Source organism: Notothenia rossii (assembly GCF_949606895.1).
Source record: "Notothenia rossii genome assembly, chromosome: 9".
Lineage (NCBI taxonomy): Eukaryota > Metazoa > Chordata > Actinopteri > Perciformes > Nototheniidae > Notothenia > Notothenia rossii.
Window position 1 is genome coordinate 27,040,382 of NC_136907.1, and position 17,500 is coordinate 27,057,881.

The window sequence follows — 17,500 nt, forward strand, 5'->3', positions numbered from 1 at the left end:
GAGCTTTACACATGTCACTGCTTCATCTTTCTTCTATTCTAATGAACTCCATTACGCTACAATTCACCACTGCTTTAGTGCCACATTATGACCCAACTCTGTTTTAGCCCGCAGTTATTATTCACAGTGGGTGCTGGTCAACACAATGATAGCTGAGCTGAACTGGAGTGAAACAAACATGTTGTTGGAATATCCTCAGAGACTCGAGACTACAACTTCATGTTCTGTCGACGACCTTAAAACGCCATGGAGCTGGGTTTGTAGAGCCAGATAGAGGAACACATCCTTGTGCATTATAAACTCAGAGAGGATTTATAGATCAGTAAAAGCAGATCACCTGATGCTGTAGAGGACGTTTCCGTTGGAGAATATCCTGAGCAGTTTGTTGTCTGTTGTGACCTCATGGAAGTTAGCTCCCTTTTCATTTGCAAAGAACAGGTCAGGCTTCCAAATGGAGTCCAACATGGAGGGGTCCAGGTCCAGAGAGTCGTCCGGATATTCCTTATAGGCCAGCCGGGGGTCATTCCACTGCTGTCGCAGAAACACATTGAGCCGGTAGTCCTGTATAGAATTGAAACATATTGAGGAATTCATATTAAGAGTTATACATGACTGAAATAAAATATATAGCCATAGGTGGTTTAATTTTCTTGCCTTAGTAGAATCATATTGACATTTTAAAAGGTAAATCATGTTATGCATTGTTTAATTCATTATGTATTGTAATTTAGTTGGACCATGTTATTCTATTTTACATATTTTAAATGAATCACTTGTATTTAAATTGTACCATTGTATTACATTTTATTGTTATTTAATCAATATAGCTTTTATTTTACAGTGTTTTATCTTTAACGGTCCACATTATTTTTTCTGCTTGTCAGTCATCTGCAAAGCAAATTGCACTGCACTAACCTGTACGAAAGGTTCTAAACAAATAAAGTTTGAATTATTGATTGACGGCATTTCAAAAAATATTTTTTTCAAACAAAATGCTAAAAAAACTGAAAACACAACAACAATTCAGAATCAACCTTGCTGAACGTCCTGTGGCACCACATGCCATGGATAACTGCTTCCAGCTGACACACTGAGAGTATACATCAGGAATTGAAGAGGCCCTATTGTGCATTTAGGGTCTTCGCTTTCCTGTAGTGTGTTTTATAGGTTTTTCTGCATGTAAATGGTCTGCAGAGGCTAAAATGTGCAGACCAGTGTGTTTCTCCCCCACACACTGAAATGCCTCTAATCATCTCTCTAAGAGGTTGACCAATCACAATAGAGCCGTCCAGCTAACCAATCAGAGCAGACTGGGCTCTGGTCTCAGACAGAGGGTGAAAAGAGGTGCTGCAGCACAGGCAGTATGAGAAAAGTAAAGAGCTTTCTGAACATTAAAGCATGGAGTCATGTCACAGTAGAGGCACTACATACTGATATGAACTTACAAATGAGTATAATAGATGCCCCTTGAACCTAGTTAGCCCTGTGCATCACTTTTTACTGTGCCCTGGTTGCCATAAGGTTATGTTTTCTGTATTTGCAGCTTGCGCTAGTGAATAATTTTCTCTTGCTTGTCAGTTTGCATAACTGTCTGCCTCTAAGTATTTTTTTTGGGGGGGGGGGGTAAGATCATGTACACTGGAACAAGTCTCAAGCCACAACAAATGAACCTGCAGCGCATGGCGCGCGCTCTCAAACTCTGTCTGCGCAAAGATAAATAAATGAATGCTGACAAACAGACTTGAGTGCCCATAACCTGAATGACAGAAAACCTCACTTACAATTTCATTAATTAAAATATGATGACTGTGCCTCGAGGTATTTTTGCAAAAAGGATGTAAGGGAGTAAAAAACAAGACCAGCTCTCACTAAACCCACTCTTGAAAACAGGATTTGTCCTTACCCGACAGACGGAGGGATAAGAACATAGCTGGCATTTTGTAATGAACGTACAAGATGGTGTTAAAGCCATACATTACTCATCATCTAATGACACTATGTGTAGGCATCATTAAACCTGTTCCAAAGCGAAGAAGAGCCAGACAATAAAAAAGGATCTGATAAATGGGCAGGCTTGTATTATTACAAAATCAACAATAAATGATGATAGATTAAGGTATAGAGCAGTTTGTAAAGTAGGTTAAAATAGAATTGTCTCTGCATTATAATAGTGATTTTTACACTTGCATTTTTAAAATATCATTCTCAAATTGGCCGTACTGCATTCATGTGTATGTACTTTTTTAAATTTCTATTCAAAGAGTAGCAACGAAGAAAACCTCTGTACTTTGTCCCCCCACAGTTTTAACATGATTCTTACCCACATAAATCCGTGGCACATAATTCACAGAGCCTCTGACATACGGACGATAAAATGACTGAAACTGACTGCTACAGCATCACTTTTAACCGTTATTCCTGTAAAGGTCCCGACAGGAAACTGTTTAAATATTGTATTGCCCCCGCTCTGCCATATTTAGAATCATTTGAAAGAACAACAGGTCAACATCGTCTATCGCTGACAGACTAGAGGTACTGTAAGCCCATAGAATGTTGACTTTAACATCCTCTTCTACGCACTAGTCCAATATTGTGATATTGGCTATTTTGCCTCCATAACGTATCTTCTTTTTAAAGGGGCCCTATTATATATTTTTAGTTCTCCCACACACCCCCCGTCCAGCCTGAAATGCCTCAAGTGGAGTCCTTACATCTGTAACATAGTGACATCATAACAATTGCACTTCAACAGAGTGGTGCAGGGGTGACGTATTTACCCGGAAATAAACTGTGCATGGGTTCCCTCGACAAAAAAGCAATGGGATTTCTCCATAGGATTTTGGAAAATAGCTTGAAATAAGGACTGTGGAAAACCAACCTGTTTGATGAATGCACGTTTTGTTCAGCCGGATAATATCCACATGTCTACCATACTTTTATAATTTTCTAATCATGAATCTAATCGCTAGAAGCAAAAATGCTAACGTTATGCTATAAACGAACTACAGCAGGGTCGCTGCTTCAACGTCACTCCGACTTAAGATCCATATTCAAAACTACAGATTCAAAATTGTACAAGTTGAAGCTTTTGTTTTAACAGTTTGCAAGAGCGCAGGTACTTGCTTTCAAGCAGAACAGGGAAAACAAACTTAGCGGGAGTGTTTACGTGTTCGGTGTAATGACGTAAAACGGCCTCGACAACTTCTGTAGTCCTATTCAGCCACATGTTAACAACCATCGTTTTTCAGACACGCAAACTCTTCAAGAATCACCAGTGGGGTCACTGCTGATGTATTAAATGTCGTACAACAAAACGTGATGCGTCTCTTAAATTTGTTTCAACCACAGACCTTATTTCCAGCTATTTTCCTAAATCCTCTGGAGAAATGTCATTGACTCTGAGACGAGGGAACCCGGGCTGAAGTAGAATAGTCCATTTAGCTTTGGAACCTTCCTAACCGAGTGAAGTGACCCGGAAGTCCCTCAGTGGCAGCCATGATAAGTGCCGTTCGAATTCTCTAGAATGATAGGAAAGGAGGTTTCAAACTTCCTTTATAACCTCCTTTAGCTTAGGAACCACTGGACCTCCCTAACCGAAAGGAGAGGAGAAAATGCTGCCCCACAATGCCTTGCAGCCGCAGCATTTGCCGTCACACAACAGTCGCCCGTTCACGGAAACAAACGATTATGACGGAGAAGTTATATCATGAAAGTTACGGTGCTTATTAAGCATTTTAAAACGTATGTTGTAACTTGCCAAAGTGCTTTGTTTTGAACGTTCATCAGTATTATAATCAAAAAGAGAAATATGAACATTAGATTTTACTGAAATTGTCAAATAAAGTCTACATTTCACTGAGCTGTGTGGAGTTTGTTCAACTTTTAAAAGAGGTTTGAATGGTGATATACACAGTGATATATGTTAAGGACTAACGTTTATAATAAATACATTTGTATTTATTTTAAGATATTTTCATACAATCATACGTATTGGGATCATTTGTATTAATGTGGACCGGAGGGAGAGGGTGACGAGCATACATTTCACTTTCCTTTTTTATTTCAATTACAACTTTGGTCATGAAGAATATGTTTCTCTGTTGTCCACGTTCATAAAGCATAAAGCAACAGCATCAGAGCACGGTGCAGAGTCTCTAGATGAGTTTACAGTAGTCCCTCGTTCTTATTAAACATCCATGTAGTCCGTTGTATAGAACACTGTAGTTTCCATACTTTCACCACAGCAGCAGACGCACACAATGACGTCCGCTGGGCGCATCATAAACACGTCGGATAGTGAAAAGTGCATTCGGATTCTCTAAAGCAGTGGTTCCCAAACGGTGTGCCGCGGCACACTGGTGTGCCGTGAGGCAAGCCCAGGTGTGCCGTGGGATTTTGTGACAAACATACGTTATTATTGCAATATACAACTACACAAAAATAATTATTTTTTTATTTACTATATCAGTACTTTGTATGCACACATTTCATAATACAGAGGCAAACTCTATACCTAAAAACGATTATTTAAAAAATAATCCTCACAGAACCCCGTATTCCGCTGTTAACGCAGTTGCGCAGGTGGGATTTATAAGACTGTGACACATCAAAGGCTGAAGGACAATATTAAAACTGAGAAACAAGCAAGCGGGAAAATGGAGCGCTTTCTTGTGCGGAGCAAACCAGCAACCACCAGTGTAGAGACTGCCGACAACCCACCACCGAAAGAGAAGAGGAAAAAAACTGTCAGCAGACAGTACCATGACAGTTATCTGTCTTATGGCTTCATTTGGACCGGGGATGTGAACAATCCTCAGCCCGAGTGCGTCGTCTGTCGGGAGAAGTTAGCTAATGCTAACATGGTTCCAAGCAAGCTGAAGAGGCACTTGGAAACCAAACATCCCGCCCATGTTCACAGTAACTTGGACTACTTCAGAAGAGCGCGGGATCTGAACCAGAGGCAGCAAGGACGTTTGTTGGATTCTGTGAAAGTGTCTGATAAGGCAATGGAGGCGAGTTACATGCTAGCGGAGCTCATTGCAAAGCAGAAGAAGCCTCACACAATAGCGGAGACACTCATCCTCCCTGCTTGCAAAATACTTGCAGGTGTCATGCTGGGTCCAGATGCCGCAAATGAGCTATCGAAAGTGCCGTCGTCTGATAATACGATCAAAAGAAGAATCGACGACATGTCCGAAGACATTGAGGAACATTTGGCAGAGAAACTGCAGGCGAGCGGCAAATTTTCCCTCCAAATAGATGAATCTACGGACATCAGTGGGGCTGCCCAACTTCTGGCAAACGTCAGATATGTTGATGCTGACTCCATCAAAGAGACATTTTTATTCTGCAAAGAAATGGAAAGCCACACCACGGGAGAGGAAATATTCAGGGTAACTAATGACTATTTTAAAGAGAACAGTCTGACCTGGAATATGTGCGTCGGTCTTTGCACAGATGGTGCGGCGAGCATGACGGGGAGAGTGAAAGGATTCATTGCTAAGGTGAGGGCACAAAACCCACATATCGTGACAAACCACTGCATTCTGCACCGAGAGGCATTGGTTGCCAAAACCATGCCCCCGGAGTTGACTGAGGTGCTGAATCAGGCCGTGCAGATGGTGAATTACATAAAATCAAGGCCCCTGAAATCTCGCCTCTTCTCCCAGCTGTGCGCCGAGATGGGAGCCGACCACCAAAGCCTGATCCTGCACACAGAGGTACGTTGGCTGTCACGGGGGAAAGTCCTATCCCGTCTTTATGAGCTTCGGGAACAGCTTTTGGAGTTTTCAGGTGAAAACGCTGTCCCACATAAAGACAAGCTCGCGGATGAGAGGTGGTGCGCCAGGCTGGCTTACCTCGCAGACATATTTGGGCATCTGAACGAGTTAAACGCCAAGCTTCAGGGAAGGAATGAAAACATTTTATCGTCCACAGATAAGATTCGGGGGTTTATGGGCAAACTTCTCCTGTGGCAGGAGGCTTTGGAGCAGGGCTCCATGGACATGTTCCCGCTGACATCAGCTGCGCCGCAGGCAGCTAAGGAGCGCGCTGTGTATGCGGAACACCTTCAGACCTTAAAAGAGAGGTTTGAGCAGTATTTTCCACGTGTGGCTGACATCGAGGACTATGACTGGATCCAAGACCCATTCCACCAGGAATCCTCCACAGAGAAGCTCTCCATGAAAGAGAGAGAGGAGTGCGCAGAGCTCCGTGTGGACCGCACACTGAAACTCAAATTCAGTGAGCTCCCACTGGATCAGTTTTGGTTGGCTTCTGCATCGGAGTACCCAAGCATCTCCCACCACGCGATTGAGCAACTACTTCATTTTCCCACTACCTACCTGTGTGAGCTGGCGTTCTCTACTCTGATTTATATGAAGAACAACAGCAGGTCACGGCTGTCTGTTGAACAGGACTTGCGAGTTGCCCTCTCTTCAGTGCCACCGAGGATTAAAAAAATCTGCGCGCCCCGACAGGCACATGTATCCCATTAATCTGTAAATAGGCAAATTTTAAAATAGCACATGTTTCAATGCTGATTGGTGAAATGTTATATTCATAATTTGTAGTTCAGGACCATGTTTCCTTGCATTGACAGTTCTCTGTGCTGAGTTTCTGCTGAGTTTCCGTTGCCTCATTTTTAATTTTGTGACCTGTCTGGTTTAAATGAGTGTGTTGCTGCTTTGATGAAGCCTAATTTGCTAAAGTTTAATAAATTATATAATATATATATTATATATATATATATAATATATATATATATATATTTATATTTATAAATTAATTTTTTTTTTTTTTCGTTAATAAATATTTCATGAGTAATATAGTTGTCTTTGTCACATTTTATTTGCCATTAGTAAATAAGTATGCACATTTACAGATATTTTACATGATATGAGTGATAACACGTGTTATAAGGGCTATTTTAGGGTAGGTGTGCCTTGAGATTTTTACTTGTCCTTTGGTGTGCCTTGGGCCCAAAAAGTTTGGGAACCACTGCTCTAAAGTACCGCAGTCTCTTCTCCTAAGTCCTTTTGAATTCTCCTATCCACTATCCCTTAACCCCGTGACGTTTCACTCAGAGGTCAAGGAATAGGAGATATGGTTAGAATTTAGGAGCTGATTTTTAAACTATCCGACCGCAACCCCGTAGTGGTAAAATGCTAACTCACTTCCGGGTTTTAGGACTCGTCACTGCACCACTCTATTGGCTAGTGGTTCAACATATTCTATGTGATGTGAGGCTAAGGGGCGGGACATCTGTAAGCGGTTGACTAATCACAAAAGAGGTGGCCAGCTAACCAATCATGGCAGACTGGGCTCTGGTTTCAGACAGAGGGTAAAAAAAGGTGCTGCAGCACAGACAGTATGAGAAGAATAAAGACCTTTTTAAACATTAAAGGTCCCATGTCATGGCCATTTCTACTGATCATAATTCCATTGTTGGGGTCTACTAAAATACATTTATACTGTGAAATCTTCCAAACTCACATTGGTTTCTCATACAGCAACTCTTTAAAGTATGTGTATTCACTCTTTCCTAAACGGCTTGTTGGAGTTTCTGCCGCCCCCCCCTCCCTGTGAGCCCAGTGGCCGTCTGCGAGACAGCGCGGAACTCAGCATGGGCACACACACACACCCGCAGCCTGGCTGGGAGTTTGTGTGTGTGCCCAGTCTGAGTTCCGCGGTGTTTCGCTGTCTCACCGACCCCACATCAATGAGCTAGCTCACAGTGTCCCGCTCCTCGCAGCAGCGAGCCTCGCAACGTCCCGCCGAGTGTGTGTGTGTGAGGAAGTCAGCGGATTGGTCCAAACGTAACGGCTCCGCGGATAGGTCTATTTGGACCAATGTGCGGAGCCGTTGCGTTACGTCACTATACCCGAAATACGTCACTATACCCAAGAATTAAACAATGGAAAAAGAGAAATCCCCAACGAGGTGTTCTGGGGCAGCATAGACAGGTATTTTCTGTATTAGAGTTTTACTCACTACAGGGTGTACTTTGAGGGTTTGTGTCTCTGCAGACCGTTTACATGCATAAAAACCTTCATTACACAGAAGGGGAGGGGTAATAACCAGAAAAGCATGACATGGGCCCTTTAAAGCATGGACACATGTCACAGTAGAGGCACAAAATACAAATATGAACCAGAAAATGAGCATAATAGGGCCATTTTAAATAATTAAAACAAAGATCCAAAATACACATTAAGGTTTTCACAGTCCTCTATTTTCATCTGTAGTTTTCTTCTAAGTTTCGCCAAAGTAAGCAGTAAATAATGCCTTTGAGAAAACATATTAGTATTACCCTTTTACCTGAGTTTTACATTACATATCTGTTTCCCTCAAAATTAGTTGTTTGTATAAGCCAGAAATCTTTAATTGAATAGTACTTACATACAACAACGTTAACTGGTTCAATTCCTTTTTAGATTTGGAAGTTTTTACAGGGGGGCTTGGTCATATATCCTTCATAGTAATAATAGATATATCACATTTTCCCTCTGTAAAAATGTTTCATTATAATAAAATCAAGACTTTTAACCTAGGTTTATCCAATGTTGAATTTGTATTCATTTCTACTATTAATAAGATAATGCCTCATTTGCATTTTTAAACAATGTGTGCAGAAACATGTCATACAATATCATTTTCTTGATGCGAGTGGGGAAGTTTTATGGTGATATCCATTGGTTGAAAAAGCAGATTTTCATCACCAGTATATTATCCATAAAAAGTATGATAAAGAAAATCCTCACCATGGTTGTTTCAGTGATGGATCCGAAGCTGTTGATGAAGATGTTGCAGGTGACGTTGACAGGAGGACCTGACAGAAGCAGATTGTCATCACACATTACCCTCACAGTGATTTCTTCCAAAACACTCCTGAGGTTTTTCTGAGCAGACCGCATGAAGTATTGAGGCCAACTGAGGAGCAGAATGTTTCAGGCAAAATCTCTCTCCTCTGCTCGCTCATAATGTGACATGTTGTGTCTTGATAAATAGACTTTTCCAAGAAGAGCAGCATGACATTGTGTTGTCATCTCCAGTACGCTCCCATTAGTGTAGTATCCGTGGACCAGCGAAAACTTTTAATATTTTAGGGACTCATACTTCAGAGGCAATGATTTATTGATTCCCCTTTAGTTACATTAGTGTATTTATAGATAATCATCTGGGATTTTCTCCACCATGCACTGACGAAGATGTGGAGCAAATATGAAAAAAATATGATGTGTGACCCCCAGAGAGTGAGGGGGGGCGGGGGGAGTATGTCAGAGAGGATCTGCATTGGACTGAAATGGGCCTGTTGGGTAACATATGAGGGGAAGTGCACATCTATGACCAATCTCAACAAGAAGTCAGTGTAAAATAATCATCACCTACGGCTGTGGGTCAGAATGAAAACAGTAACAACACATGACAAACACAAGCCTGCAGCACCTCTTACTTCCGCCCATCTGTGAAGGATTTGTGCTACTTCACTGCCCAGATTGCACCGCAAAATCACTGTTTCCCCACACCTGTCCTGTCCCGCCCCCCACGCCACACAGCGTTACCTTTGAAGTTGGGTCTGATGCGGGCGTCGTAGCCAGATGTGCGTCCCATCAGTTTGTCCAGAAAGCCAGATGGGGAGGGGGGCTTGGCTGCCCTGCTGGGGAGCTTCATCTCCTTACAGAGCACAGACCTGCAGGACGACGGGACAAACTGTTATCATTAATACATGATTATTTCCCCTATGCTCTTTATTTATGTCATTACTTAAAATAAAAAAAATAAAAAAATGTAAATCTGGATATGCTCATAATCATACATTTGATTTATAACACACTTATAATATAAAAAACTAAAAATGTATTACAAGTACTAAATCTTGTTTGGGGTAAATCATATTATAGAACTCAAATGTTACCTTTGGAAAGATACCTTACTATAACTACAAACGATGCTAAATATGGTTATTTAAATAATGTGACTTTAGCTGGAACAGCACATGCATTACAACTGCATTAGTTACAAAACATGTTTTTTTCAACTGTTAATACATTTGTAATAAACTGTATACTATTAAAAAATGTATTTATGATTTCAATATTTTAGCATAATTATAGACAGATAAAGTTAAAATGGTCAGATTATTTATGAAATGACTTCAGCACACGTCTTAAAAACTAAGAATTATCTTCTTTTTTGGCTGTTCAGTATGTTCCTGCATCTCACAATAATCAACATTTTGTAGTCTTTGTATTTTAAATCAAAACATATTTAATGCATCTCAATTTAACGATAACATCTTATTCCTTATTATTTTTAGTTATATACCTGTCAATGTCAAAGTATTTAAAATGCAGCACACCCCCATGTATTAACATTCCAACAGCTGATTAAAATGCATACAGCTTTCACCAACAAATAAGTTTAGCAAGGTTAACAAAGTATCTTACCTGCTGTGCAGAAGAATGAGAGAAGAAGCCCAAACTATACACCAGATGTGCAACAGCATTTTAAGTTGGTAGAAAGAACAGCTGTAGGAGCGATGGAGGGAAGAAGATGAGAGCCGAGGACTTGTTGTTGCTCATTAGACTGACTGTGTGTTCTCTCCTCCTCCTCCCTATCTGCAGGTGTAAAACACAGGAAGCAGCTGCTGTATTATTCACAAAGCCTGGGTTTGTGTGGATGTCTTCAAGCTTTATCTCTTTTTCATGGCCATGTGCATGTTCAAGGAATTACTGCAAGAATATTTAAAGAGACAGGAGCATTTCCAGAGTGGCCAGCATCCCCCCCTCCCACCAGGGCATCAGATTAGCAGTAATACTTTTTGCGTTAGAATTCAACTATTTATAAGAATACAATATTTAAAGATTAAATAAAACATTATTGTATGTATATCTTGTTTAACTAATGTCCAACAATTGCTGAGTAATGATAAAGCACTGCAAGAGATTAATACATTAAATCTAGAAAAAAGTTTAATCTCCATCTTGCCAAATAGATTATTGTCCTTAAAATGATTTACATGTAGGTCAATTCTACATTTCACTTAAAAAAACATGGTATATAATGTCCTTTAGGGTGCACTCGTCTACAGAAGAGATCTGATCATTTAAATTAAGACTAAAGAATCTACAATTATAAAACATGCTTAATCACATCCTCCTATTTAGGACATATTCAGAGAAAAAGCAGCAAAGTGTAATGCCAGATTGTCGTTGCATTAAATATATGATAAATATGAAATATATATATATATATATATATATATCGACTAACTCAAGTGTAAGACGTTCCTTTAAGTGTCAGCTAACATACAGAGGTTATTTATGTTAAGCAGAACTGTCCCATGTTTCCCCGTCTAATTATTTCCTCCTCAGATCGCCAGGCAAATTCAAATACAAATGTGGAAGCTCATGTTTATTCCTCCGTACAGAAGGGGAGGCAGTTCATCCATTTACTCATAAAAAATTAACGTCAAAGATGGGCGATGGGACATTATGGCTGCACGTGTTCCGCCTCACACTTGAAACGCTGTTCACCACACCAAAGTGTCAAAAAGGATAAGAAATGTGTGGGGATGCCAACATGAATGCAATCCTAATAACAAGAAGCCCACAGCAGAACAAAAAAAAAACAGCAATGTTGCTGCATGCTTGAACATCTTTACCTCCGGACAGGATAAGTAGGCCAAGTTGTTGGAGCGCACATTTGCTTGATTAAATAAACTGTGAAATGTAGACATACATGTCAGGTGCCCTTTACACAACTGCCAGAGTACAGTGCTCTTATCTGAGGCAAAAGTAGACCTTTAACATTAAATCATGTTAAATGGTGCAATCACTATAGGTCACATGAATGATTGAAGTCAGTTTTGCAAACAGCTCGCAATGATGAAAATGCTCGAGGACAGATGAGCTCAAGCACACAGAGCGCAGAATGCCCTTCAACTGATCCGTCATCAGAGTTACTATCTGCGAGCAAAATAACAATAATGGGATCACTCCAATTTAAAAATAGCCTTTATTGCAGCTTCTCTCACGACGAGCTGCTCTGATCACACACAGAAAAACAATATTCCACGCTCAGCATTTGTGCAAACTGGTATGACACTACTGGCACATCACATCTTGTTTTTTTCTAAACATGAGCAAAGGTTTTGGGTGGAAAAGAAGACAATGATTTTTCCTGGATAGAAAAAGAAGCGTAAACAGGTGAAACACAGAAATTCCCATTTATGAAACACATTTCAGCGACATGACATCATTTACATGAATTCTGTTGTTTTTTCTTGTGTGATTGGTTGTGTCTTCAAGAGTGAGGCAGGCAATGCCTGCCAAAGTTCAGTTTTGACATGAAACGTAACTCTCCCTGCTTTCATAAGTGGCGGCCATCTTAATCGTCGTGGATGTTGAACAGTTTGGCAACTTCGTTCAGATCTGAGTGTTCCTCTCCGTCCTTGATGATCTACAAAAAGATTTACAGAACACAATCAGAATCAGAATTCCTTTGTTTGTCCCGCAAGGGGGAAATGTATATTATTACAACGGCATAAGTTTAGTGCAGAAAAAGTTAAGAGAAAAGACTTAAAAAAGATAAGTATCTTACAAGTATCTCACAATTAAAAAACAAATAGCAGATACTGTACGTACAACATGGTAAAAAAAGAAGCAGTATATATATTTTTAAAAGGCGACTATAGACAAATTAGGTTGCTGATTTTGGCCGATTTGCAGAACCAAAACAAGATTTTGAATCCTTATAAGACACAAAGCATTTTTCTAACAGTGACGTACCTTCCTAGCGATGGGCATCCTGTTGAACACGTTCCACAGGATGATTCCCACCACCACCTTGTCCCTCAGGTAGAAGATGACTCCCTTTCCGTACTCGTCTTTGTGGGATCCAGAGGGAGTGGGCGTGGGGGAGGCCACTGGGCTGGTGGCTGTGTCTTCTGTCTCACTCTCTGACCGGATACCAGTTCCTGTCATACATTAAAGGGGTAAACCTTAATCTTAGCATGGTTCCTCAAATTCAGTTTTTTTATATTTGATCAATATTTCTGAAATACCTGATAGCTCTGTGGCAGCTCTAGGTGTATCCTTGGCAGTGGCTTTGGCAAACACTCCTACTGTTGGTAGGCTGCTGTCAACTATCCCAATGGCCTCGTAGCCCACATCAGGCCCAAGGTCGCTCCTGAGAGAAGAGGACATTGAGAAACATATTGTTGAAGAAGTTAAATCAAAGATTTCAGATCAAGAAGCATTCTCCAAGTTGCAGTTTTTTTTTTTTTTAAAGGCTCCATAATCCAAAATATCCTCCCTTCATCATTTATCCTATTTGGTATTTGTCGGAAAGTCTTACAATAAGCATATGTGATCTTAAGTTATGGCCGAGAACGATTTGTTGGGGGTTGCAGTGACTTTGTCCTCCAACAATGCAGAATCTACTGAAAGCTGTTTGGGTTTCAGTTTCATTTTTTTTTTGTATCTAGCTACACTCAGAAACGTCTCAATTTGTGAGTCTGACTGTAAACCGGTGCCCTCAGACGGCTGACTCATTCTGAGATGGAGCCACTAGGAGTTGACACATGAGCTAAACATGCTAATTTTTCTAAGCAAAAAAAAAAGATTGTGCAAACTTCTGTTAAAATAGTTCTGCTGAAGTTTAAAAGAAAGAAAGAAACTTTTAGATTTAAAACTGTCAAAACAGTGAAATGTGAAATTGGTGATAAATGATGAGGTTAGAGCCCCCAGCGAATACATGTGTAGGAAAATGATGCATACACTAGATTTTCCAAAAATATACACTACAGTGACATCTGGCGTCGTTTTTGTAAGACATTTTTAGTTCCGCATAAAAAAAATGTAACACGGTTTCCTGATAAACGTTTTGTTTGATAGGCTTCAGCTGTGGAGAGTATGTGCACCCAGGAGTGAAAGCTAGCTCGGTCCTTTTCCTGTTAGGGAAACTGTGGACTCGATGCCCTGACAGGCTGGAGTTTGTGCAACCTGCAAAAACTCCAGCTCACTATGATTACAAATGGTGAAATGCAATGTAAAATTACCGAAAAAAATACCAGCTCACTAAATCACAACCACTACAAACTACTACCGCGGATTAGGCAGAGAACGAGTCCGAGAAAGTTGTAATATGACGCGTTTGACGTTTAAAAAAGCAGTTTTTAGTAGCAGAGCTCAAAACGGCTCCTTTCACCTCTGAATTCCTGCCCTTACAGTGGGGCAAATAAGTATTTAGTCAGTCACCAATTGTGCAAGTTCTCCCACTTAAAAAGATGAGAAGCCTGTAATTTTCATCCTAGGTATACCTCAACTATGAGAGAGAAAATGAGAAAAGAAAATCACATTGTCTGATTTTTAAAGAATTTATTTGCCAATTATGGTGGAAAATAAGTATCTGGTCACCTACAAACAAACAAGATGTCTGGTTCTCACAGACCTGTAACTTCTTCTTTAAGAGCCTCCTCTGTCCTTCACTTGTTAACTGTATTAATGGCACCTGTTTGAACTCGTTATCAGTAAAAGACACCTGTCCACAACCTCAAACAGTCACACTCCAAACTCCACTATGGCCAAGACCAAAGAGCTGTCAAAGGACACCAGAAACAAAATTGTAGACCTGCACCAGGCTGGGAATACTGAATCTGCATTAGGTAAGCAGCTTGGTGTGAAGAAATCCACTGTGGGAGCAGTTATTAGAAAATGGAAGACATACAAGACCACTGATAATCTCCCTCGATCTGGGGCTCCACGCAAGATCTCACCCCGTGGGGTCAAAATGATCACAAGAACGGTGAGCAAAGTAACAAAGGCTACCATCAGTAACAGTTTACGCCGCCAGGGACTCAAATCCTGCAGTGCCAGACGTGTCCCCCTGCTTAAGCCAGTACATGTCCAGGCCCGTCTGAAGTTTGCTAGAGAGCATTTAGATGATCCAGAAGAGGATTGGGAGAATGTCATGTGGTCAGATGAAACCAAAATAGAACTTTTTGGTAAAAACTCAACTAGACGTGTTTGGAGGAGAAAGAATGCTGAGTTGCATCCAAAGAACACCATACCTACTGTGAAACATGGGGGTGGAAACATCATGCTTTGGGGCTGTTTTTCTGCAAAGGGACCAGGACGACTGATCCGTGTAAAGGAAAGAATTAATGGGGCCATGTATCGTGAGATTTTGAGTGACAACCTCCTTCCATCAGCAAGGGCATTGAAGATGAAACGTGGCTGGGTCTTTCAGCATGACAATGATCCCAAACACACCGCCCGGGCAACGAAGGAGTGGCTTCGTAAGAAGCATTTCAAGGTCCTGGAGTGGCCTAGTCAGTCTCCAGATCTCAACCCCATAGAAAATCTTTGGAGGGAGTTGAAAGTCCGTGTTGCCCAGCAACAGCCCCAAAACATCACTGCTCTAGAGGAGATATGCATGGAGGAATGGGCCAAAATACCAGCAACAGTGTGTGAAAACCTTGTGAAGACTTACAGAAAACGTTTGACCTCTGTCATTGCCAACAAAGGGTATATAACAAAGTATTGAGATTAACTTTTGTTATTGACCAAATACTTATTTTCCACCATAATTTGCAAATAAATTCTTTAAAAATCAGAAAATGTGATTTTCTGGATTTTTTTTTCTCATTTTGTCTCTCATAGTTAGGATGAAAATTACAGGCCTCTCTCATCTTTTTAAGTGGGAGAACTTGCACAATTGGTGGTTGACTAAATACTTTTTTCCCCCACTGTATGTCTCGTAAAACATATCAAATCCTGCATTCACTTATTTTAAATTGTAATTTTCAGGCAAGGTTAAGCATAAATGTAGCAAAACCTGCAAGTTGCTCTTTAACAAATGACTTGCTGCGGTCATTCTGAGAGCTTGCCCTGCACACTAAATCAATATTAAAACCTATGGCTATTGAACATTTTTTGTAAACCTGTTTCAGTGCTGCTGTGCTAACACTTACGCTAAAGGCTTCAACTGGGTTTCCAAACCGTCTTCATCAAATTCAATGACTTTTCAGGCTTATTTCCCACAAATGTAAGGACCCAACACAGAAACGTTGTGACATGGATCAAGTTTGATTAAGGGTACAACACAGATTTCAGAAGCTCACAGAGAACACATAAAGAGAGAGGTTTGAATGTGTTGACACATTTCAATATGCTGCAGTGTTACTGTAGGGCAGATGATGGGCATTTTATGTAGTGCTAGGTTAGCAAGAGAGACAGATAATACATAAGAACTTCAGTATGTTTTCTTTCACTAAAATATTCATCCATATAAAAAGGACAGTAAAGTTACAGACTTTGTTATAACAACAAGTTTAACCATTTAAAATGTATCTGAAATGTGTTGTATGTTCGTTTTCATATGTAGTACTTCACCGTCAATGTGTTTGATATTTAACGCAAAGTTGGAGTCAATGGTGATAAAAACTAAAACTCCCATGATCCCACACTTTTGACCCAAACTCTGGGTCCCCTTAAAAAAGGCAGACAATTCAAAACTGTGCATTTAAATAAACAAACAAACTGTGCACTTCTGCTGAATTAAAAAGGTGATGTGTGTGTGATACCCAGGAGGCATTTCAGCAGCCTCGTTCTGCAGATACATTTCACAGCCATTCAGAGGAACATCGACACATCATCTGACGATCTGCTGGTGCACAAGTCACTACTATTTGACTCATGGTCCTGTGTTTTCTTTGGGACTGCATGGAACCCATGATGTCAGCAGTGTGTCATATTTCACCAGCTATTAAAAACATGCACTCATATCATTCATCCGTGTAGTCCGGGACATATTCCACACTGTACTTCAAGTTTTGCGATCTCCCCGAATATCTGGTAGGTGTTTTTTAAGAAAGATGGTACATTTAAGAGGCTGAGTAATGAAAAAAAAACCTACTAATGTCCTCTAAAGGCGGTTTAAATATTTTAGAACTTAATGGTATTCAAGACTTGAAGGCAATCATGCATGTACATCTGACTTCTAAATGGATTTAATCTGAATCATTTGTAGAATTGTACATGCTGCCACAGTGGCCGCATGTGATGGATGTGGACCCGTGCATTTAACAATTCAGACTAAACCACGCTTTCTCCCTCATTTCCATTTAGAGCTGCTCTCATGGCTTGCAGCTCAAGCTCTCGTATGCAAAATGCTTTGAATTTGAGACCCAGGATAACCTTGTGTTAGCATCAGTAGCAGGACATGGGGAGTAGCCCTCACTCACCAGAACATGGACTGATGCCAGTATGGTTTGTTGGCTCCGGTCATGTTCTCCCCTGCGAGCCTCCCGCTCACCACGGCGTGATCATGGTGCTCCACCCGTCTGCGGCCCAGTCTGATGTCGTAGAAGCACGCAGCATCTCCCGCCTGAATCCAGAGACAAAGGATTTAGGAGATGGACTCAAATATATAACTCTACTACTACAGAGGTGCATTGTTACCCAAGTCTGCCTGAAGGGGAAACTGTGATAAAAGA

General features: G+C 40.7%; 1 protein-coding gene and 1 pseudogene across 28 annotated transcripts in view; both read right to left on the reverse strand.

The window, feature by feature from the left end:
• LOC307017811 (glycine receptor subunit alpha-2-like) overlaps positions 1-11,862 on the reverse strand; it is a 19,307-nt pseudogene extending 7,445 nt beyond the window's left edge. Inside the window, exons 1-4 of the transcript XR_013810566.1 lie at positions 10,449-11,862; positions 9,564-9,691; positions 8,763-8,830; positions 302-561 (exon numbers count right to left, since the gene is read on the reverse strand). The product of XR_013810566.1 is annotated as a glycine receptor subunit alpha-2-like (transcript). The remainder of the gene's footprint in view (positions 1-301; positions 562-8,762; positions 8,831-9,563; positions 9,692-10,448) is intronic.
• A 137-nt stretch (positions 11,863-11,999) lies between these two features.
• aifm1 (apoptosis inducing factor mitochondrion associated 1) overlaps positions 12,000-17,500 on the reverse strand; it is a 31,152-nt gene continuing 25,651 nt past the window's right edge. For all 27 annotated transcript variants that reach the window (XM_079647598.1, XM_079647595.1, XM_079647594.1 and 24 more), the window contains 4 exons: positions 17,249-17,391; positions 13,067-13,191; positions 12,792-12,979; positions 12,000-12,462 (listed from right to left, as the gene is read on the reverse strand). In XM_079647598.1, the coding sequence (XP_079503724.1) occupies positions 12,391-12,462; positions 12,792-12,979; positions 13,067-13,191; positions 17,249-17,391 (528 nt within the window). In that variant the 3' untranslated portion in view covers positions 12,000-12,390. The remainder of the gene's footprint in view (positions 12,463-12,791; positions 12,980-13,066; positions 13,192-17,248; positions 17,392-17,500) is intronic.